A 25,303-nucleotide genomic window follows, 5' to 3' on the forward strand; every position below is an offset into this window, starting at 1 on the left:
AAATGGAAGCCTGCATACATTTAAAGTAGAGTTAAATTAACACTCAGTTGTTAATGACCCCAGTGTTGGTGTTAATAACCCGAGTTTTACCAAAACTATGCATTACAGGAACAAAAGTATATGGACACCTTATCGTCATCGAACATCTCATTCCAAAATCATGGGCATTAATATGGAGTTGCCCCCCCCCTCCACTAGATGTTGGAACATTGCTGCTTGCCTCCAATCAGCCACAAGAGCATTAGGCGATTAGGCCTGGCTTGCACTTGGCATTCCAATTCATCCCAAAAGTGTTTGACTGGGTGGAGGTCAGGACTCTGTGCAGGCTAATCAAGTTCTTCCACATCGATCTCGACAAACCATTTCTGTATGGACCTCGCTTTATGCACGGAGGCATTGTTATGCTGAAACATTCCCCAAACTGTTGCCACAAAGTTGGAAGCACAGAATCGCCGAGAATGTCATTGTATGTTGTAGCATTAAGATTTCACTGCAACTAAGGGGCCTAGACCATTATTCCACATCCACCAAACTTTACAGTTGTCCCTATGCATTGGGGCAGGTAGCGTTCTACTGGCATCCACCAAACCCAGATTTGTCCGTCGGACTGCCAGACGGTGAAAAGTAATTCATCACTCCAGAGAATGCTTTTCCACTGCCACAGAGTCCAATGGTGGCAAGCTTTACACCACTTACATTGCACATGGTGATCTTAGGCTTGTGCACGGCTGCTTGGCCATGGAAACCCATTTCATAAAGCTTGCGACAAACAGTTATTGTGCTGACGTTGCTTCTGTGGCCTACCACTTCGTGGCTGAGCCGTTGTTGCTCCTTGATGTTTCCAAGTCACAATAACAGCACTTACAATTGACTGGGGTAGCTCTAGTGGTGCAGAAATTGGACAAACAGGCTTGTTGGAAAGGTGGCATCCTATGATGGTGCCAAATTGAAAGTCACTGAGCTCTTCAGTAACGATGTTCTACTGCTAATGTATGTCTATGGAGATCGCATGGCTTTGTGCTCAATTTTATACACGTGACAGCAACAGGTGTTGCTGAAATAGACGAATTCACTAATTTGAAGGGGTGTCCACATACTTTTGTATATATAGTGTATTTCCCAGCATGCTCTATTGCTGGTTGAGTTTTAGAATTATTTGTTTCAATATCTATGTTCTTGCATGTACATTGATTAACTAGTTATTCTTATGCTACTCAAATATAAATAACATACACTAAACTATTCTAATATGTTACTTGGACTTATTACACCTGTTACTGAAATGGTTCTTCCAGTTTGATCTGTTCTATATGCACTATTTCTATGCTTCCCATACTTATGTTTCGTTTTTGCGTATTTTACTTTTGGTTTTGTATTCCAGCTTTAAACAGCTGAAAATACAATATTTTTGGTTGTGGAAAATATATTTCACAACGATTTAGATGGTACAATGATTCTCTACGATATACTTGCTTGTTTTGTGACATAAACTGAAATTAGGCAACCTATTAGAATTTTAGCAATCAGGAAATGGCCATTTCAGTATTTAATTGTAACGATAAGATATTCACTTAGGATTTCACTTTATGAAGGCCACAGGACTTAATGTGAAAGAATGCAATCCCTATGTCTCTGTCACTTGCTAAAAAAAATAACTTGAAAGGTACCCTGGGAAATATGCAGGTCAGGCATAAAACCATACAGTAGGGCTATTCAATTCCGGTCCTGGAGGGACGAGCCATTTCTATTTTCTTTTCAAAGAACCATCTCATTTATGGTTCTTCAGAGACCCTAAAATGGTTTCCTTATGGCATCGCTCTCAAGAACCTTATTTGGTTCCAAGTTGCACCTTTATTTTTAAGAGTGCAGTCTGAACTAACTGCATCCAAAATGGCACCCTATTCCCTATGTACTTTTGACCAGAGTTTTTATGTAGGGAATAGGATGCAATTTGGGAAAAGGGGATACCTAGTCAGCTGTACAACTGAATGCATTCAAATGAAATGTGTCTTCTGCATTTAAACCAATTCCTCTGAATCAGAGAGGTGCAGGGGGCTGCCATAATCAACATCCATGGCGCCCGGGGAACAGTGGGTTATCTGCCTAGGGTGGCTGGAGTCATTTCACAATCTCTGACACCGCCTGGTATAGAGGTCCTGGATGGCAGGAAGCTTGGCCCCCGGTGATGTACTGGGCCGTAAGCACTACCCTCTTGTAGTGCTTTGCGGTCGGAGGCCAAGCAGATGCCATATCGAGGATGCTCTCGATGGTGCAGCTGTAAAACTTTTTGAGGATCTGATGACCCATGCCAAATGTTTTCAGTCTCCTGAGGGGGAATAGGTTTTGTCGTGCCCTCTGCACGAATGTCTTGGTGTGCTTGGACCATGTTAGTTTGTTGGTGATGTGGATGCCAAGGAACTTGAAGCTGCTCCACTACAGCCCCGTCGATGAGAATGGGGGCGTGCTCGGTCCTCCTTTTCCTGTTGTCCACAATCATCTCCATAGTCTTGATCAGGTTGAGGGAGAGGTTGTTGTCCTTGCACCACATGGTCAGGTTTCTGACCTCCTCCCTATAGGCTGTCTCATCGTTGTCGGTGATCAGGCCTAACACTGTTGTGTCATCAGCAAGCTTAAGGATGGTGTTGGAGTCATGCCTGGCCGTGCAGTCATGAGTGAACAGGGAATACAGGAGGGGACTGAGCACACACCCCTTAGGGGCCCCCGTGTTGAGGATCAGCGTGGCGGATGTGTTCTTACCTACCCTTACCACCTGGGGGCGGCCCGTCAGGAAGTCCAGAATCCAATTGCAGAGGGAGGTGTTTAGTCCCAGGGTCCTTAGCTTAGTGATGAACTTTGAGGGCACTTTGGTGTTGAACGCTGAGCTGTAGTCAATGAATAGCATTCTCACATAGGTGTTCCTTTTGTCCAGGTGGGAAAGGGCAGTGTGGAGTGCAATAGAGATAGCATCATCTGTGGATCTGTTGGTACAGTATGCAAATTGGTGTGGGTCTAGGGTTTCTGGGATAATGGTGTTGATGTGAGCCATGACCAGCCTTTCAAAGCATTTCCTGGCTACAGACGTGAGTGCTACGGGTCGGTAGTCATTTAGGCAGGTTACCTTAGTGTTCTTGGGCACAGGGACTATGGTGGTCTGCTTGAAACATGTTGGTATTACAGACTCAGACAGGGAGAGGTTGAAAATGTCAATGAAGACACTTGCCAGTTGGTCAGCGCATGCTCGGAGTACACGTCCTGGTAATCCGTCTGGCCCAAGCGGCCTTGTGAACGTTAACCTGTTAAAAGTTCTTACTCACATTGGCTGCGGAGAGCGTGATCACACAGTCGTCCGGAACAGCTGATCCTCTCATGCATGTTTCAGTGTTACTTGCCTCAAAGCAAGCATAGAAGTTATTTAGCTCGTCTGGTATGCTTGTGTCACTGGACAGCTCTCAGCTGTGCTTCCCTTTGTAGTCTGTAATAGTTTGCAAGCCCTGCCACATCCAACGAGCATCGGAGCCGGTGTAGTACGATTCGATCTTAGTCCTGTATTGACGCTTTGCCTGTTTGATGGTTCGTCAGAGGGCATAGTGGGATTTCTTATAAGTTTCCGGGTTAGAGTCCCGCTCCTTGAAAGCGGCAGCTCTACCCTTTAGCTCAGTGCGAATGTTGCCTGTAATCCATGGCTTCTGGTTGGGGTATGTACGTACAGTCACTGTGGGGATGACGTCCTCAGTGCCATCGGAATAATCCTGGATCATATTCCAGTCTGTGCTAGCAAAACAGTCCTGTAGTTTAGCATCTGCTTCATCTGACCACTTTTTTTGTAGACCGAGTCACATGTGCTTCCTGCTTTAATTGATCATGTATTTTCCCCCCAGTCTGATTTAGTGCCTGGTCTTGTCCACTCTGTTCTAATGAGTCCTGCTCGGCTTGTGGGCATTGTAGAGGGAAACAGAAGACACATAAGATAGAGACACATTTGTATCAAGAAAACAGAAACCGCTCTGTTTATTACAACTGCATCTAGCGGCTATCAGAGGTTACTGACGTAACCCCGGTTCTATAAACCATGCACAATGTTTAAAACATTTATTTCAGAGTTTCTCTTGCGACCCCATTTTCAAATAAGGCAACCCCACATGAGGTCGCGACCCTTAGTTTGGGAAAGCTGGGATAAACTGATAGACTCCTGTGTGATCTAGGCACCAATGCAAGCACCGACAGGGTCTATCAGTCTGGGTCATTTGCTTCACTCAAGACTTTGTTGCACTGAGCAAAATACTAAATCTTGGAGTTGCCACAACCCCTTGGGCCTTAGGCAATATTATGTACATTCATCCTTCCTTAGATGATAGTAAGTTGAGCACTTTTTTTTCTCAGCATCACACCGCCAAGGGAAATATAGTATTCTTTCTAACAAAGATATCTACATATATTTCAGAATGTTTGTATCACTGGAAATAATCAGAATTCATGTAAACAGAACCATTTTGAAAACATAGCTTGTACAAAGAAAGTGGTCTCTTGGCACAACTTACCCCGGGGGTAAATTGAAGGGACAGGATAAATTAATCCGCCTACAAATTTCTTTACTGAATTAAATATTACCACTACATTTTTAAAACCATGTCTATCTTTATTTCCCCAAAACAATTCAACACAATCACTTTTTAAACATTTAAGCATTTACATAATTTTTTAACACAGGCTTAATACCTAACAGACACTTTGTACTTTTTAAAACACTTTTAACCTAGGCCAGGCCCTGTTATGACCTTACATCCCAGCGATAATGCCTTGCATTACGCTTGGGAAGAAAACACTTCAATTTGCTCAGCTTGCCATTGGCTCAACCATTGGCTCAATTTGAACATATTAGCCCACACAGCTTAAAGGAAGCACTTTCATGCTAGGTTTAGGACCTCATATTGAAGCTTATAGAGAACTCAACTGATGTATAGAACAATCTTTTAAAATGATCTAATTGGGTTTAGATACAGTACAAGCATCATGAAACCTCTAACACAATACATTCATTTGACTTGGAGAAAATATTTTGAGGTTTCTTGAGGTTTCTTCCTTCGCAAACTCTATGAAATGATGACCTCTTCCTTAATATTTGGTCAAATTATAAACGTTGTGTATGTTTTTCTAGAAACAAGTGGCTCAACTTCTACGTTTTGGCTCAACTTACCCCACTCTCCCCTATAACAGAAGTGAACCTCAACTATTTTCGACTAGTCAAAGCCTTACAATCAAAAAAGCCAATGCTTAATTTGAAATTATATATAAAAATGTATCAGGCTAAAATGTTATAACTGGATTTGTGAAGTAAGAAGTAAAAAAAAAAAAACGGATAATATTATATTTGACGCACTGTACAGACGGTGAGGTGAGATGAGATGAGATTCATGAGGATAAGATTAGGCCTTTTTTTCCTTCTCTCCCCTCACATCTCTACGCCTCCTGCCAGTTGCGTGCCCTACTCGTGATGCAGATTTGAGGCGCCAAAACTAATGTCAAGGGGCGGAGCGCGCTTCGGCGCACTCACAGGGCAGGAGGAATTTAGCGAGGCACAAGTGTGCAGAGTAGCACGGAATCCAATGACTGAAACACACGGAGAGACCTGGCACAGAGATGTGGCTACTGTCTTTCATTTTACCAATTTTTAGGTTGTATTTAGTGGGAGTTAAAGTTCTTCTGTATCAACTGTTCAACAAGCCTTTTACGTTACCAGGTTAGACTTCTGTTCATCCCCGTATTCATTACATATATTGAATGCAGCAGGAGTGGTGATCACTTCTCCTAAGCCTTTATCGTTAGCTGCTGTCTAGAGCTGCCTGTTAACGGTAACTACATAGCTAGCTAATGAAGGCTTTGAACAACAATGGCCAAATTGACTGAGAGATTGACTAGCTAACGAATTAATGTCAAATGCAACCACTGTTAAACAAATTGTCGAGGAATTACTATAACGATCTGTCTTAAATCATGCTGCAAGTGTTATGTGGTAGTCCACCACTACTGTACCTATATATAGCCTTTGTTAGGACATATGATCTGCTTTCCATAACCAGTATTTTCAAGCACAAAATATGAATTAATATCAACATTCAATTTTCACGAATACACACAACCCCATACCCAGACCTAGGGTACTTTAACCCTCAATTTGAGTATAGTGTTTGTATGCTCACTGATTCTACAAAAAGAGCAGCCTAGGTCTGTAATGGGAATGTTTAAAAAAATATATATATTCCTATGCACATTTTCAGAATTCATAGTATGCCATAATACCATTCCTTGTAAGGTGAATCACATGTCATGATAATCTCACTACATATCTTCATTGCATTCATTGCATTCATTGCATTCTTCAGTGGAAGAATCCAGTTTCAGGCCCCTTTAAGGACCGCAGCAGAATCGACGTGGCAATGAAGGCCCTACCACAGAGGTACAATCAGATCCGAGGTGCAGTGCTGGGTGAGGTGGCAGGGGTGGTGAACTGTGGTGTCTCAACTGACCTTTGGCAAAGCTAAACCCAGAACAGGACCTACATCTCCCTGTCCATGCACTCTCTGAACCAAAACGGACTAGGTTCCGGTTTCTCCATGAGTTCCAGGTGCCTGAAAACTTTTGAAGTTCCAGAGGACAATACAGCTGAGAATATTACCGGAGCATTGTACGAAGCCTTTGTTGAATGGGGGATAACTCACAAAGTCAACGGTGCCACCATTAACGGTTCATTGGACATTGTGAAAGCTTGCTCTCTTCTGGATCTATCCGTGCAGATGCCTTGCCTTTGCCACACTATAAATTGAGGGATGGACGAGGCCTTTCAGCTGTTAACAGATTTCTGGGACGTTGCCGCTTTGATTATTTCCAGCAGTCCATGATGGCTATGTATCTGCTGTGTCAGAGGCAGCAAGGCCTAGCCCAGTGTGTCCTCATCAGAGACAGGGTCCGATCCTGGGTGTCCACGCTGACTATGCTCCAGCGCCTGAAAGAGCTGCAGGCCATTATCAGTGTGGTACTCATGGAGGACAGTGACAACCATCAGCTGAGTTTCAAGGACAGTGAATGGAACATGGTTGAGGGATTGATTGGAGTTCTGCAACCTTTCAAACTGGTAGCTGACATGATAACAGACTGTAGATATCCTACCATTTAGTATGGTGAGGACAGTTCTTCACATGCTGCTGAACACAACCCCCAAGGCCAAAGAAGGGGACACAAAAGAGGTTGCCATGGCCAAAGAGGTAATCTCCAAGGTGTTGTCCAGCACCTACCCGCAGACGTCTGAGATTGCAACATTTCTCAACGTCGGCACTTTCCTGGATCCCCGTTACAAGAGTCTTCCTTTCCTGTCCCCCCATGACTACTCCCAAGTGGAGAGTAAAGTCATTGAGGAGGCCAAAGCCATTCTTGAGAAACAGATGAATTGGCTCTTCTTTCTGATGAGCCACCCAACAAAAAACAGACTCTTGACAAACCGTTTCCTTCATGTAGCAATGCAGGCAACCCTTTGGCTGTGATACGAGAACCAAGAGGATCTACACGCTCAGGTCGTGGAAGAGCTGAGCAACTTCAAATCCCAGAAGCTCCTGGGTCTCAACGAAGACCCTCTCCATTGGTGGTCGGACCGTATGGGCTTATTCCCTACTCTCCCTAAGGTGCTCCAGAAGTACTGGTGTGTCCCCGCCACTAGTGCCCCCTCCCACAGACTATTCAGCTCCTCAGGGACTTTCTTCTGTGGTAAGAGGAACTACCTCACCCTGGCACATGTAGACCAACAGGTGTTTCTCTATGAAAACACACGGTGCTGCCATGAGTCGGAACCTATTGAGGATGACTCAGGGGAATGGGGCTTGGGACTGGAGCAGGACTCTGGGTCAGACCATGGAATAACTGGGCAGGCCGCTGCCCACTACCAAACAGTTACAATACCCTAATCCTAAAGGAAATACTTAACTAAATGTCCTCAGGATACATTCTTATGTTGTCTACTAGTAAAAAGGATTTATGTGAGTGTAACATCTGGTGAATTTTCTATTTCTGATCATGCTGCAATTTTATTTGATTAACTATTTGATGTAGGGCTAAATGTCTTTTAAAGTCCCAAATGTTCAAGTCATTTCTGAGTCATTTATTTGATTAACTATTTGATGTAGGGCTAAATGTCTTTTAATGTCCCAAATGTTCAAGTCATTTCTGAGTCATTTATTTGATTAACTATTTGATGTAGGGCTAAATGTCTTTTAATGTCCCAAATGTTCAAGTCATTTCTGAGTCATTTATTTGATTAACTATTTGATGTAGGGCTAAATGTCTTTTAAAGTCCCAAATGTTCAAGTCATTTCTGAGTCCTTGTTTGCTTTGCTCTTTGAAGTCCTTATACTTAGAGTAGGTTTGAGATAAGCTTTTGACGTGCCAAGCTTTGTTATCTGTACTGAACTCTCAGAAGAACATAAAGTATAACCTATGTCATTTGAATCTCTGCTTGCTCGTGTTCATTTTGTGTTCAATGTGTCCAATACAATTTCCTCAGATGAGTCTCGATGGGACTACTAAGGTATCAAATTGCATTTATAGGCTTCTCCTCGGTGTTACAGTTGCTTCGGGAAAGGAAATCAGCAACGAACTGCCCATTTAACCACCCATCAGCCGCCACTCGAAAATGTGATGCAAATCTGATGGGGAGAAATGTAATAGAGTTGAAATCTCAACCATCCTGATTACCCTCAGTGCATAGATACGCACTGCGGCTCTAATTTTAGTCATGCTAAACTGTCTGGCCACTGCAGGCTGTGCTTGTTGCGCAAGGTCGTTTTATCTTCAGGGGCAGGAACTGTTGTCAAGCAAAATGGATCTATTTGGCATCGATATTGAAGGGTTCTACCTCCCTGCGTGTTTCAGGACTAGAGGTCGTTACGGACATATTTACCTGTGACTCACTCAACTTCAGTCCGACCCCACACTACACTTCAATAACTGCAGATTATAACCCAATGTAATCTCTGTTCCAACACAAATTGCCCCAACATGGAAGTACTGTGTGTTTTATAATGGGCAAAACAAAATGAACTCAGTTAGCGGAATTATGCTTTGATTGCTCGTAATTGAGTTGTTCTCAGTGATATGTTGGACTGGATGGAATAAATACGCCTGTTTGTATCAACCCATAGATGTTCCATTGTATTGCAAGGCAATGGCAACGTATGGACCTTAGTTTTCTTTCTCTTCCTCACACAGTTTTGCCCACACAAAATGGAAGGGTTGCCATAGTGACGGGGGGTGCCCGAGGAATGGGTTATGAGACTGCAAGACACCTGGCCAGGCTTGGCATGCATGTGGTTATAGGTATTGTACACACACCCTTTGGTCATGACTCAGTAATCTCCCAAATCATTCTAAAATGCTCAATCCAACATAGTTGAAGCCTGTGTGCTTAACATCCTTAGGTTCATGTTTTGTTCAATTGTAGCTTAAGTAATCCCGTTGCACTGATTTTCACTACAGTCCATAAGGGAATCTTCGAAACATTGCTAACACATCCCTGCCTAAGGCAGTTATTTCCTAACCTAATCAAATCTGACTCTTCAATCAAATGTAATAGGGTATTGCAAGGAAATCATTATTAATGTAAGTGTCACTGCTTCAATTAATCAATGAAACCCAAATCAGAAGTGTAGGTTTAGTCTTTCACTTGGCTCTCCCTGGTCTCTATGATGAGGGGAGGATACCTGCTGCTCCAGAGTACCCCCATTCATTCATCCCTCCCTCCATCCTCTTTTCCCCCCCTCATCATTCCTCTCTCCTCCAGCTGGGAACTCTGAAGAGGAAGGCCTGCAAGTTGTGAAGAAGATCCACGAAGAGGGCAGCGAGGGGAAAGGTAATTTCCTCATAACAATTTCCCTTACAGCCTCTCTCTCCCGCTCTGTCTCTATCGTTTCCACACAGCCATTACAGAATAAATAGGCTACCTCTCAAATAGGTCCGCTCCTATACACAGGCAGTAAAGCTATTCAGACATAGGCCTATGTACATGAGTGCCCTGGCTTTTAGCTGTGTTTCCCGGGGTAAAAATGTGGGTGCACGTTGGTAAGAGTAAACTACTTCTCCTGCTTTGTAACCGAGGGAGGATGTCTGTCCACCTGCACCTTGTCAGAGGAGGTTTGGACGCCAGAGTCCATTCCAAAGGCAATTACCTAAAGGCTGCAGGTTTTCTCTAAATATTCCCTTAAATTGACCTTTTCCATTTATTTTGATAAAAGAAAAGCCGTGTCACACGAATGGGAGCAGGGGAAAGGCGAGGGAGATGTTTGTTTGTCTGTGCTTGTGTTTGATGAGTACGAGGAGGAAAACGAACTGCTGCCAACCAGTCTCAGTTTCATTGTCATGCAGATGTGATTTAAAAAGAGGCTGTTTGGAAAGGAGCAGGGTAGACAGCATCTTTTGATCCCAAGCAGGCAGCTTCTCTCTTCCCTTCCTCGCTGGTGCTAAGATGACAATGATCGTAGCACAGCTCCAGTCAGCCAGGGTAACACAATTGTCATGTACGCCCTGCGCCACAGAATAATGATGACAGACGTGGAAATGAGAAATGGGCTTGTTTGTATTAAAAACAAGAAATGTCCCCTTGGTGCCTGGAATCCCCCTCTTCTCACCCTCTCCGCCCAGCCCTGGCATGTACTGTCAGGCAAGCAGTGATTAGCAAACCTCTTAACAAGTTATGTGGGAGGCAAAACGGTAAGAGTTCCTACATGAACAGGGATATCTTGTTCTCTTATATAGTGTGTTCTAGTCGGCCTGAGAGCCAATAACAATGTCTGCCATATAGATGCATTTCTGAGCTCATTTTTGTATGTGTATTTCATGCCCTCTCCTATATCTGAGCACGTTTGGTATTAGCTCTATATGTCGGAGTTTGTCCTCGTCACCCAACACATAATCACTCCATATCACTGTGTTTGTTTGCTGTCTAAGATTGGATGGTTGAGGAAATGTTGGTGTGGCATGTCACCAGGAATTCTCCTCTGACCTTTGTAGGGCCAGAATGTCTAACCTTGCTTCATCAGCAGCATACGGAGACAATTGAACAGATTTGTGTGTTGTCAGAATGTGTTTGCTAAATCACCAGCCAGGCAAGACAATGTTTAGAGACAGTAGCTTCAGGTCCTATTAAGACTAATTTATTCAGCCCCCTCCACAGTTTAACCTTGTTCCCTATTCAAGACTGACCGCTTCAGAGACGTCTACATAAGAGGGGAAACCAACTAGGGCCCGGTTTCCCATAGAGATGGAATGTATCAGCTCCAGGGGATTTTGATTAAGAAAATCTGTTCCCAAGTATTCCCACTCATAATAGAGAGACACATGATGGTATACAAATGTAAGCAATGTTTGAAATGATTATGTTTAGTCAAATATATCTGTTTGGGCTTCTTGCTGTCAATTTGTAGCCTTCAAATTATTTGTAATTATGTTCTGGCCTACGGCCATCCACTCAAGGAAAAATCTAGTTGAACCCTGACCTATAGCAACAAATATTTAGCCGGCTTATTCTAATGCTTACCCTATATAATCTATGCAGAGTTACTCCACCTCAAGAATTGCATTTGGCGAAAGGCTCTGCACACGCATACTCAGGCTGACTGACTCTTGTTCAAGGCAAATGAGAAATAAGTGCACTCAGGCTTTCCGGAAGGCCAAAGTTAGTTACTTTAAAAAGCAGTTCTCTCTCTGTGGGTCTAACCCCAAGAAGTTCTGGAAAACGGTTATGGAAAAGACCTGGAGAATAAACACTCCTCACAGCTGCCCGTGTCCCTTCAAGTTGATGATGTGGTTACTGACAAGAAGCACATAGCCGAGATCTTTAAATCACCACTTCATTAAGTCAGGATTTCTTTTTGACTCAACCATGCATCCTTGACTGTCCAACATTTCCTCAACTTCCACCCCTTCTAATGCGACTAGCCCCGATGCTCCTCCCTCTTTTTCCCCTGCCCCGCTACAAAGTTTTCCCCTGCAGACAGTCATTGAGTCTGAGGTGCTAAAAGAGCTCCTTAAACTTAAACAAAAAAAAACATCTGGGTCAGATGGTTTAGACCCTTTCTTCTTTAAGGTTGCTGACCCTATCATTGCCAAGCCTATCTGACCTTTTAAACCTGTCTCTCCTCTCTGGGGAGGTTCCCATTGCTTGGAAGGCAGCCACGGTTTGTCCTTTATTTAAAGGGGGAGATCAAGCTGATCCTAACTGTTATAGGGCTATTTCTATTTTGCCCTGTTTATCAAAAGTGTTGGAAAAACTTGTCAATAATCATCTCACTGGCTTTCTTGATGCCTTCGTATTCTCTCTGGTTTGCAATCTGCTTTCACTGCAGCCTTAAAAGGTCCTCAATGATGTCACCATTGCCCTTGATTCTAAGCAATGTTGTGCTGCTATTTTCATTGACTTGGCCAAAGCTTTTGATATGGTTGACTATTCCATTATTGTGTGCTAAGGAGTATTTATGTCTCTAAGGGGACTTTGGCATGGTTTGCTAACTACCTCTCTCAAAGAGTGCAGTGTATAAAGTCAGAACATCTGCTGTCTCAGCCACTGCCTGTCACCAAGGGTGTACCCCAAGGCTCGATCCTAGGCCCCGTGCTCTTCTCAATTTACATCAACAACATAGCTCAGGCAGTAGGAAGCTCTCTCATCCATTTATATGCAGATGATAGTCTTATACTCAGCTGGCCCCTCCCTGGATTTTGTGTTAAATGTTCAACAACAAAGCTTTCTTAGTGTTCAACAAGCTTTCTCTGCCCTTAACCTTGTTCTGAACACCTCCAAAACAAAGGTCATGTGGTTTGGTAAGAAGAATGCCGCTCTCCCCACAGGTGTGATTACTACCTCTGAGGGTTTAGAGCTTGAGGTAGTCACCTCATACAAGTACTTGGGAGTATGGCTAGACGGTACACTGTCCTTTTCTCAGCTGCAGGCTAAGGTTAAATCTAGACTTGGTTTCCTCTATCGTAATCGCTCCTCTTTCACCCCAGCTGCCAAACCCTGATTCAGATGACCTACCTACCCATGCTAGATTACGGAGACGTAATTTATAGATCGGCAGGTAAGGGTGCTCTTGAGCGGTAAGATGTTCTTTACCATTCGGCCATCAGATTTACCACCGATACTCCTTATAGGACACATCACTGCATTCTATACTCCTCTGTAAACTGGTAATCTCTGTACCCGTCGCAAGACCCACTGGTTGATGCTTATTTATAAAACACTCTTAGGACCCACTCCCCCCTATCTGAGTTATCTACTGCAGCCCTCATCCTCCACATACAACACCCGTTCTGCCCGTCACATTCTGTTAAAGGTCCCCAAAGCACACACATCCCTGGGTCGCTCGTATTTTCCGTTCGCTGCAGCTAGCGACTGGAACGAGTTGCAACAAACACTTCAACTGGACAGTTTTATCTCACTCTTTTCATTCAAAGACTCAATCATGGACACTCTTACTGACAGTTGTGACGGCTTTGCATGATGTATGGTTGTCTCTACCTTCTTGCCCTCTGTGCTGTTGTCTGTGCCCAATAATGTTTGTACCCTGTTTTGTGTTGCTACCATGTTGTGCTGCTGCTAAGTTGTGTTGCTACCATGCTGTGTTGTCATGTGTTGCTGCCATGCTATGTTGTTGTGTTAGGTCTCTCTTTATGTAGTGTTGTGTTGTCTCTCTTGTCGTGATGTGTGTTTTGTTTTTATCAAATGTATTTGTACTTTTAAACCCAGGGCCCCGTCCCCGCAGGAGGCCTTTTGACTTTTGGTAGGCCGTCATTGTAAATAAGAATTTGTTCTTAACTGACTTAGTTTAACAAAACACTAAATCAAGATTTGGCACATCATTGCGCACATGTTAGGCTACACATTAGTAAATATATTGAGGCAAACATTACAGACAGTAGCATAGCCTACAAATAGCTAAATAAAACTAAATTGAAGGAACATTACATTTAGTTCAATATCATTTAAATACATGCCTACATATAGCCTACTGTATGGATATTGTAATACAGTTATCTCGGTTTTCATTTGAAGCATCATAATATCCTTTGCTTGTTTGTAACAATGGCAAAGACATTGGCGACTTTGTATTTGTATTCTTCCTGAAGTTATCTGCGGTCACAGAAAGACAGATAAACAAGTTGATTTTGTGTTAGCTGAGACCTTCTGTGTATGAAGTGACGCGGACGGTCAAAAAAAACAATGCACTTGTCTGTTCTACGAATGGTCTGAGACAGCCATTACATAACACGCGTTTCTCAAGGGCAACTGTAGTGCCCACGGTTTTGTAAAACAGTGCCGAGATTTAAAGGTGATCCAACAAAGTTCTGAAAACTCAACCCCAAAATGTGTCTTAGTATTTGTTTCAGTAGTCCATTGTTGATATAGTCCCAAAATATTTTGCATGTAAACAATCAAGTTTTCAAGATATGAAACTTTCAGAATACAGAAATCTGGCCCATATGATACATTTTGCATCATATGATTCTGCATTCTCCAACATATGACACAAAATGCATAATAGAATTTAACCTCAAAATGGTTTTTGGGAAGCCGGGCCCAGAACTATGGACGGCCGCGTGCCATTGACCAGAATATCAACAGTCAATTCCCCCGATGATTCTACAAACCAGCAAAAACAGCCAGATCTCGTTGAAACCCCAGCAGGTGAATGCTATAACACAACGCGACGTGGCAAAACGATTGGACAGACACCGCGGCTTTTAGCTGTTTGCCGTCGCCGTGTCTGAGCCTTTGTCCATTCAACACGTTTTGCTGTGATACTGTGGGACCGCAACCGCTGTACTACTGTACAGTCAACCTGTTATTTACGGTCATCTGGAAACGTCCAGCATCTGCTGGTATTTTATGATCATTTCCGTTTCTCGGCAATGAAAGTTGGTGACATAATTTTTTAAAAAGTGTCATAGACAGCCCAGCGTTTTAGTTTGCGACACCAGTGGCTGCATCCATCTCCTTTAACGACTTCCTGACTTCCATACCACCTTTCTGCAACGGAGAGTGAGAGATGAATCTCATGCCAATGGGACATCCTGCGAAATTTGCTATCCAATCTGCCTTCTCCTTTTTCTGAGCAGCATCAATCTATCCTATAAGCTCCTAGAAATTGTGGATGATCAATCTCTTATTGCAGCTGGATGGTCAAACTAGCAGCCAGCCTGTTGCCTTTCATCTGTCCTGTTATTGGACAGAAGCTGGTCAGTTTGTCTATGTACAGCAGCGGTCAGAACTGGTCAGAGAGAGAATGTAATTCAGTATTTCAACACGTCTTTGGATGAGACATCTTTGTTGATTTTCCAGATGGCACGACGCCTTCTAGTCTGTGCCCTCCAGCTGACTATTTGGCACTGTGACTAGTCTGGAGGATACCCTTCATTCCTTCATGACAGATCTGGCACCATGACAAAGCTCTGGCACTAGAGATGGACTGGAACAATATTTACTACAGCATGGGTATTTTTTCCAATTAATTATTGTAATCTATGCAAATATTGGTCAATATTGGACTGTGATTTAGAATAGAGATAGCTTATTGGGGATCACACATTCTCAGTGGAGTTATTACATTTTTTATGGCTATGTTCATTTTTTGGGAGGATAAATGCACAGTAAAATCCTAAGAGCTTGATATTTACGAGAGTTTAAGTGTTGGAGTAGAAGAAAGGAAGGAGGAGAAAGGGAATAATTATGCGTTCGTTTTGGATATCTGCACGGTGTTAGATGAGTTCCACTGCAATGATTTCTAAAGCATATAACCACCATATAGTTAGTCATACAAGGGACAATTTCTACTCTTTGTAAATCACGGTCTCTTGTGATGACCTTATACAAGCCATTAGCCGGGCGAATGCTTTGTTATCTCCCACTTAAGATACGACATCGTTAGCTAGCAAGGCCTTTGTTGACTCACTGTGACACACTGATTATTACAGAGAGATGTCCTCTGTCCTTTCCTCTCTACAGCTACATGGCTGTCAATTGACCTCTTTGACCCCTCGCTTTGTACAAATTTGTTCAGTACAGTTATGGGTCGTTAGTATACACACACACACACATCTCCTATGGGTCTTTCCTAGTACCCTTATGAAGCCATTTACAGAAAGACTTTAACAATAAAAGGTTGATTTTTGAAGCAAACTTCCATTTTCCTACCAAGAGTTGCTGAATATCTTTTAATCTGTAGTACTCATTCCCAACAGAACATCTACGTTTATCGTGGATTTCTCTAGCTTTCTCTACTCTTATTTTATGGAGCCATTTATACGTCAGCTCAACAATGCTTGAAACACTGTTCATTCTTTACACTCAGTGGGGAAGAGTCCCGTGATTAGTGTAATGCAGAGTAATTATTGGACAGTAATTTGTTTAATTATGTGCTTGAGCACTTGGTTCGGGGACGCCACAAGCTGTACCAAGTGGTTCAGAGATATGACATTCTGATTCGTGTGCGTGTGTGTGTGTGTGTGTGTGTGTGTGTGTGTGTGTGTGTGGGGCTAATGTCATTACTCAATACTATTGTATAAAACCCTGAATTCCTAGCCATGGAGCGAGCTTCAGTCATGACATTCTTGTTCCTGTCTCATTATAGCGTTGACTTTTAAAATGCTTTGACTTCATTTAATTAGGATTTAATGTGGCCATTTTTCTTTTTCTTTTTAACGTTGGAGTCAGTTATCAAGATACAAACGGTATCTATTTGCCTTGCACTGTTATGCAGATGAGTAAAGTTCAGTGAAGCACTCTGTTCACTCTGTCTCTTCCTGTGGGTGATGGAAATAAACGCGCTGTCATTTGGCCCATCAGAATGATTCCTGCGTACACAATTAACTCTCCACCTTTTCTTGTAACGTTTCGTCGGTTATAGTTTCCATACCAGGGCATATTGGATATACATCTACATGTGCTTTGTGCTCTTTTATTACACTGCTGATGAGATCATGTTTAATTCATGCCAGGTCACTGAGTGTATTGCCATAATGTAATCTACCTCGTTGTTCAGTTTTAGTCTCACGGTTTATTGTGTACTACTGAATGAGACCATGGCTTATCATACAGCTGTTTATCCTTCAGGGCCAAAGGAAGTATAAGATTAGGATTTGCATAATTAGGATTCCTGAGATGTTACATGCAAGGAGGGTGCTTTATGTGTATGAGGAGAGAGGACTTTGTGCATAAAACATTTACTTAAATCAAATCAAATCAAATGTATTTATATAGCCCTTCGTACATCAGCTGATATCTCAAAGTGCTGTACAGAAACCCAGCCTAAAACCCCAAACAGCAAGCAATGCAGGTGTAGAAGCACGGTGGCTAGGAAAAACTCCCTAGAAATGCCAAAACCTAGGAAGAAACCTAGAGAGGAACCAGGCTATGTGGGGTGGCCAGTCCTCTTCTGGCTGTGCCGGGTGGAGATTATAACAGAACATGGCCAAGATGTTCAAATGTTCATAAATGACCAGCATGGTCGTATAATAATAAGGCAGAACAGTTGAAACTGGAGCAGCAGCACAGTCAGATGGACTGGGGACAGAAACTTAGTTTCTACTCATTGAAAGCCTTTGCAATAATCTGTCTTGCCATTTATGGACTGGTATGTCAATGGTTGATGTAAAGCTAAATTAAAGGAGGACGTCTTGTCCTGACCAGTGTTAGTACTACTGTAGCTAAGCAGACGTCTATGCTAGGGTTAGGGTTGGGGCGGAAGGTAGCCTATAGTGGTTAGACCGTTGGACTAGTAACCGAAAGGTTCCAAGATCGAATCCCCAAGCTGACAAGGTAAAAATCTGTCATTCTGTCCCTGAACAAGGCAGTTAACCCACTGTTCCTAGGCCGTCATTGGAAAACTTAACCTAGTTAAATAAAGGTTTTTAAAAAAAGGGTTAGGGTTGTATCTCCCTCACTAACTTTAAGCATCAGCTATCTGAGCAGCTCACCGATCGCTGCAGCTATACACAGCCCATCTGTAAATAGCCCATCCAACTACCTACCTCATCCCCATATTGTTTTCATTTACTTTTTTTGCTCTTTTGCACACCAGTATTTCTACTTGCACATCATCATCTGCACATCTATCACTCCAGTGTTAATTTGCTAAATTGTAATTACTTCACTACTATTGGCCTATTTATTGCCTTACCTCCTTACTCCATTTGCACACACTGTATATAGCTTTTTCTATTGTTATTGACGGTTCTCTTGTTTATTCCATGTGTAACTCTGTGTTGTTGTTTTTTGTCGCACTGCTTTGCTTTTTCTTGGCCAGGTCGCAGTTGTAAGTGAAAACTTGTTCTCAACTGGCCTACCTGGTTAAATAAAGGTGAAATCAAAAATGTAATTTAAAAAAATTGTAATGTTTGTTTGTAATTTGTTGATACCTGTATACAGTTGAAGTCGGAAGTTTACATACACCTTAGCCAAATACATTTAAACTCAGTTTTTCACAATTCCTGACATTTAATCCTTGTAAAAATTCCCTGTCTTAGGGCAGTTAGGATCACCACTTTATTTAAGAATGTGAAATGTCAGAATAATAGTAGAGAGAATGATTTATTTCAGCTTTTATTTCTTTCATCACATTCCCAGTGGGTCAGAAGTTTACATACATTCAATAGGTATTTGGTAGCATTGCCTTTGGGTCAAACGTTTTGGGTAGCTTTCCACAAGCTTCCCACGATAAATTGGGTGAATTCTTGCCCATTCCTGCTGTCAGAGCTGGTGTAACTGAGTCAGGTTTGTAATCCTCCTTGCTCGCACATGCTTTTTCAGTTATGCCCACACATTTTCTATGGGATTGAGGTCAGGGCTTTGTGATGGCCACTCCAATACCTTGACTTTGTTGTCCAACTTTCAACGTATGCTTGATGTCTTCAGATGTTGCATCAATATATCCATATACATTTCCTTCTTCATGATGCCATGTATTTTGTGAAGTGCACCAGTCCCTCCTGCAGCAAAGCACCCCCACAACATGATGCTGCCACCCCTGTGCTTCACGGTTGGGATGGTGTTCTTTTGCTTGCAAGCCTCCCCCTTTTTCCTCCAAACATAACAATGGTCATTATGGCCAAACAGTTCTATTTTTGTTTCATCAGACCAGAGGACATTTATCCAAAAAGTACGATCTTTCTCCCCATGTGCAGTTGAAAACTGTAGTCTGGCTTTTTTATGGCGGTTTTGGAGCAGAGCGGCCTTTCAGGTTATGTCGATATAGGACTCGTTTTACTGTGGATATAGATACTTTTGTACCTGTTTCCTCCAGCTTCTTCACAAGGTCCTTTGCTGTTGTTCTGGGATTGATTTGCACTTTTCACACCAAAGTACATTCATCTCTAGGAGACAATGCGTCTCCTTGAGCGGTATGACGGCTGCGTGGTCCCATTGTGTTTATACTTGCATATTATTGTTTGTACAGATGAACGTGGTAACTTCAGGCGTTTGGAAATTGCAACAAAAGATGTACCAGACTTGTGGAGATTGGCTGATTTCTTTTGATTTTCCCATGATGTCAAGCAAAGAGGCACTAAGTTTGAAGGTAGGCCTTGACATCCACAAGTACACCTTCAATTCACTCAAATGGTGTCAATTAGCCTTCTAAAGCCATGACATCATTGTCTGGAATTTTCCAAGCTGTTTAAAGGCACAGTCAACTTAGTATGTAGACTTCTGACCCACTGGAATTGTGATACAATAAGTCAAATAATCTGTCTGTAAACAATTGTTTGAAAAAGACTTCAACTGTATTTAGGCATAGAAGAGTGTTAATGTTGTTTGTATGTTTTGTGTTCTGTACACAGTGGAGTTTCTGTTCCTGCACCTGTGTTCCCTGAAGTCGGTACGGAAGTTTGTCCACAGGTTCAAAGCCAGGGCTCTACCACTTCACGTCCTTGTCAACAATGGTACTTATCCACCAAACAACCTCGTTAGTCAATATACCACAACATTCACCTTTTAAAGGGAATCACAGCGTAGTTATTTCATCTGAAAAATCAAGCCTCCTGTCTCCGGGCCCTCGGAGGCCTCTGAAATGGCACCCTATTCCTTTTAGTGCACCACTTTTAATCAGAGCACTATGAGGTAGTGCTCTGCTATAGGAATATGGTGCCATTTCAGGCGAAGCCCTACTGTGTAGTCCTCCGTGGCAGTTTGTTTGAACAAAATAGCTTTTATTGAGAGAAGGTCTTTGGAGACTCCGGTACTGACTGGCTTGGGGGGCTCCATGCTGTGGTAGCAGTCAGCCACTCTCTGCTCACAAACAGGCTGAATTAATAATTCACCAGTCTGCAAGATTCTCTCAGCAGCTGACATCACTTATCACACCCGGCTGATGGATAACGGATGGTAGAGGCCGAAGGAAGGACGTAGTGCAGACGTTAGTGCCACCCCATTGAGAGAGTAATGATAGGAAAAGGTCATCGCTACACAGACCCCGGATGTGTCCCAAACAGTACCCTATTCCCTGTATAGTGTGCTACTTTCGACCAGGACCCATAGGGCTCTGGTCAAAAGTTCTGCACTAGATACGGAATAGAGTGCCGTTTGGCACATAGGCTCCTATAGCATTCTGATTTCCCTGAATTCCCCCCGTCAATAGAGTTGTCGTCACGCCATGAGTTCTCTCTGTCTATGCCCTATGCTTTAGTAAGCAAAGCAAGGCCTAATGCCACCTTGTATCTCTTTCACTTTCGACGTCTAATTGCGTGTCGAATAGTGTTATTGACAAACGAATCGTTGTAATCTCCATTACCATGTAGTCAATGGTGTTTAAGTTCGAGTAATGAGCCTTTTCAGTCTGCATTAGGGGAAGGTGTCTGCTTGAGAGACCATAGACTGATAGACTGATCTGCAGACAGGTCTTGTTGACCATCGTCCGCAAGTGTTGTAGCACACCAAGAGGTGTGGCGTCTATAGAGGGAGTGTTTTTAATAATAACTTATTAAGAATATATGCCACGTATCCAGAGGAATTTAGGCCTACACAAATAAACAATGTATGCCCTCACTGTACTGTATGTCTTACAGTGAGTACATACTTTTTTTTAGCATGTGTACCATGTGTGATCTCTTCAAGAATCAAACCCACGACCTTAGCAGTACCATGTATTTCTCCTTTCACAATCACTCAACAGAAGTGTCAGTTACAGTATATCAGCATAGATGGCTGTTATATCTTGTCGACATATCGATTGAATATTTCTAGGGTGTTTTTTCTAGCCGCTATGCTTCTGCCTCTGCATTGCATTGCTCTTTGGGGTTTTAGCCTGGGTATCTGTAAAGCACTTTGATTGAAATGTCACATTGCTTGTCCTTCATAGCCGGTGTCATGCTTGTTCCCGAGGGAACGACGGAGGACGGTTTCGAGCTGCACTTTAGTCTGAACAATCTAGGACACTTCCTGTTGACAAACCTCCTCCTGGACAAACTGAAGAGGTCTGGGAGACACGACGCCTGCTCCCGCGTCGTCACCATGTCCTCCGCCACACACTACGTTGGAAGACTCAATATGGAAGACCTACAGGGCAGGTAGGGGACCAGGACCTGCATCTGTATTCATGATCCCAGCACTCCTACCCTGAGTCGCTTCATGAATACAGACCCAGATTATTTGGGATATGGCTTCCAACATTGTTCTCAGGTGTCAATTGATTGCTGAAATTGAATCAATCTCTCGAAATCAAAATCCCGACGTGGTATTGTCATCTCTTTGGTATTAGTCATGGTTGATAGACAATCAAGTCGCACATTTAAAACCATTACCACTGTGGTAGTAGTATTTATCTGGTGGCTACGGGTGAATGTCATTCTCAATTCAAGATACAAGCTATATCCGATGAATCTCATTGGCCGACAAAGCCTCTTGATTCCCATAACCTTTTTTTCCCATAACCTTTTTTTCCCATAACCTTTTTTTGATACTCGTAAAATATTTTACCTCAATAAAAACGCTAACATTTTCTCAAATGTCCTTACCAGGACAACATTATTAGTTTTGATGGCAGATAGTGTTGTGTGATAAACTATTATTATACAGTCTGTTTTGAGAGGCTCCTTGCCTCAAGGGCAGAACAGCGGTGTCTCTCTCTTTCTCGCCTGCGAATTTAGATGTGACAGATGGCTTCGTCACATCTGGGAGAAATGAGTGGATGATGCTGCTGGCTACAAGGGCTAGCTGCAACGGTGCCATCTAGAAACAATCTCACACTGTAAGAAAAAGAAACGGACACACACACACACACACACGTTATAGATTGGGTATTTCACAGTCCGATGCTCTTATGACCTTCACAGTGCGTTTGTACAGAGAGGTTGCTTTGCTTTTGAACAGTGGTTATGGTGTTAACAATAAGTCCATCTATTCAGTACAGTACAGACACTGTATAATAGACATTGGGTTTAGTCATGCAGATAGCTTAGTAGGGGGCATTGGATTGAGAACTACAAGGCTGTAGACAACAAGAATAAGTACATTATGTATGTTAATTCGCTTAGGTTATTTGGACAAACTAAACTGCCAAATTATCGTATTATAAAGCATGGCTTAACCCGAGATAAGCGGTCTCTCGTCCTCTTTCTCCATTTCTCTCCCCATCCCTCCCTCCAGGTCCTGCTACAGTGCGCACGGTGCCTACTCTCAGAGTAAACTGGCTCTGGTTCTCTTCACGTACCATCTGCAGGAGAAGATAACAGCAGGAGGGTTCCCAGTAACATCCAACGCAGTAGACCCAGGCATGGTGGACACTGACCTGTACAACAACCTCTGCATTCCAGCCCAGGCAGCCAAGAAACCTGTTGCCAAAATGATGTTTAGGGTAAAGTAGAATCTTAATCTAGATGACCATTCGAATATTTAAAGGCCACCCTAGGGTTAGGAACCTGAGGGGGAAAAATGCATCAAATACACTGTAGATATGGGCCACATTCCATCTCAAAACTAACAACAGTGTCATAGTATTTCACCTAACTGTCTTATACTTCCCTATAGGATAACATAAACGATGCTTGACAGTTCTGTAAGACTGTTAAGGGTACGGTAAACGACCTTTACAATTACTTTGGAATTTGGCATACTTGAGGAAAAAATGCACCGAAGATCGATATGGTAATAGGTGAAGCTTCTACGCTTGACCAATGCTTAACAGTGGTGATTGATGTGAATACTAATAAGGTGCAACACATGTGGAATGGTCCAGGCTTTTACTGCTCAGGCTTCATAATGACTTTTTTCTGTTGATCATATTGCCGTGGAATCCTGGTGTTTTAAAAAGGATTGTAATTGCATTCTTGGGGTTCTGAGATAGTAAAAGCATGTGAATTATAGTCGCATCAAATGGTGTGTTAAATGGGGTGGTCAATTTATTCCAAACCACAGGTGAGTGAGAGGCACAGGAGGTTGGTGGCACCGTAATTGCGGAGGACGGGCTCGTGGTAATGACTGTAGCGTAATAGGTGGAATGGGATCAAATGCATCAAACATGGTCTACAGGTGCTTTTAATGCCACGGTTTTATTTATTTATTATGAGCTGCCCCCCCCCCCTCAGCAGCCTCCACTGGTGAGAAGGTGTGTGTATTCATGAAAACCTGTGCCAATAATCCCCATTATCATTAGCAGTTTAGCATTTTTCGTCATGAATCTTGTTCTGAAGGCAGCTCTACAGAGTGGTCACTAGCTGGCACAAAATCATCAAATCATTTAAAACCTAATGCCTAACCCTAACCTTAAATTAAGAACAAAAATGTACTTTTTGTTTTCATGAATTTTTACAATAAATCCAATTTTGGCTTTGCAACTTGCCCATATTACGGAAATCGCTCAGTTCTGCCTTTAAGACAAGACTCGTCCCAATAAACGTCAACCTGCTTATAAAATTTAGCGGCAAACAACAAATTAGCTGCAAGCAAAATGCATGTGGCAGTAATGGTAATTTTGTTTATTTCCTAGTTATTTAAATCACCCTTGAATCTGCTTCTAAAACGTCACATTGCATGTTCACAGATTCATTCTTGTATTATGGCATTCTAGTAGGGACAATGTAGACAATTTGCTTTTTTGCTGAATAGATTTAGATGACTGTCCTTTTTAACACAGAGAAATGTGCTGGGAAATTAAGCTAGTTGGGCTTTAAGAGTAAAAAAATAAAAATACAGTATTTCAAGGGTGACAATATAAAGATAGCGTGCAAAACATCAGGATTTCATTTCCTCAATAATACTCATATTCCACAAAGATAGTGAGTTGATATTGTCAGACATTGATATTTATCTCCGTCATAATTTCCTTTTTGGAGGCTTTTATCTTGGACCTGGGGTCTAGCGTCGAATCGTATTTCATTATCTGTCTGATTGTTCGGGTTTTGTGTGTTTGGAAAGATGTCTCATATCCACTGAGGTTTGGATTGCCAAGTATTGCAGCATTTTGTATTGAAGCACTTGTTTGGCCAACTAACTGCCGTATGGAGGGCAGCTATGTGATGCCCACTGGCCACAGATGGTTGCTCAATCCTTTGTCCATATTACAAGTGATGATCACCCTAAGAAATATGGACCTGCATGAAATATTGTTTCGTTCAATGTTCGTCACTGTTCCTTTCTCTACAAGTATTTATTTTATAAGTGAGACGTATGTGTGCTGTCTAAGGCGAATATTCATTTTATATACACATTTCTGGACTGTCGACAGATTTCATTAGGGGCTATTTCACATCTGCTGTTTGGAAATCAAGCCGGCCTGTCTGCCAGTGTCTTCATTCACATTTTCCATTCAAGGGACATCCTCAGTGTTAATCACATTGACTCTGTTTTTGGCCATACAACAATTTGGATTACTAAAACCTCACCTCTAGTCCAAATATATTGTGGGGAGCAAATTCTTCTTGACTCTTCAAAGTCCCCATCAGCAAAGACACTCACACTCTATGTGTTGTTGATTGTGTTTGTGTGTTTAAACGAGGGACATGAATTCAGATTCCCACGGGCAGCGAGTGTAGTGTTTAAATGCTCTGTGTTGGCGTTTGTTTCTCCTCCAGTGCAGTGGGCCCATTTAGGAGCCGCCATATGCGCCTTATATAAGCTCCAGGCTTTCCAGAGCAGTAGGCATGGCCTGCAATAGATCAGTCTGGCTCTGCTTCCTCCTCTCTAACCTCCTCCACTTAACCTGCCTGCTGCTGCCCGGCCTGCTGCACATCACTCACCACAGGCTGCTGCTGCCAGACAGACGTGTTAGTTCACCTGAGAGCT

General features: G+C 42.6%; 1 protein-coding gene and 1 pseudogene across 2 annotated transcripts in view; both read left to right on the forward strand.

Moving 5' to 3' along the window:
• LOC109890636 (dehydrogenase/reductase SDR family member on chromosome X-like) overlaps positions 1-25,303 on the forward strand; it is a 29,416-nt gene that overhangs the window by 1,236 nt on the left and 2,877 nt on the right. Inside the window, exons 1-6 of one of the 2 annotated variants that reach the window (XM_020482601.2) lie at positions 5,567-5,737; positions 9,253-9,360; positions 9,824-9,892; positions 19,867-19,968; positions 21,384-21,591; positions 22,670-22,877. In XM_020482601.2, coding sequence (XP_020338190.1) covers positions 5,638-5,737; positions 9,253-9,360; positions 9,824-9,892; positions 19,867-19,968; positions 21,384-21,591; positions 22,670-22,877 — 795 coding nt within the window. In that variant the 5' untranslated portion in view covers positions 5,567-5,637. Of the gene's footprint in view, positions 1-5,566; positions 5,738-9,252; positions 9,361-9,823; positions 9,893-19,866; positions 19,969-21,383; positions 21,592-22,669; positions 22,878-25,303 lie in introns of those variants that run through there. The other variant, XM_020482602.2, reaches the window with a different exon arrangement.
• Positions 5,752-8,436, forward strand: LOC109890316 (zinc finger BED domain-containing protein 1-like; annotated as a pseudogene).

The sequence above is a fragment of the Oncorhynchus kisutch genome, linkage group LG5 (assembly GCF_002021735.2).
Source record: "Oncorhynchus kisutch isolate 150728-3 linkage group LG5, Okis_V2, whole genome shotgun sequence".
NCBI classification, from domain to species: domain Eukaryota; kingdom Metazoa; phylum Chordata; class Actinopteri; order Salmoniformes; family Salmonidae; genus Oncorhynchus; species Oncorhynchus kisutch.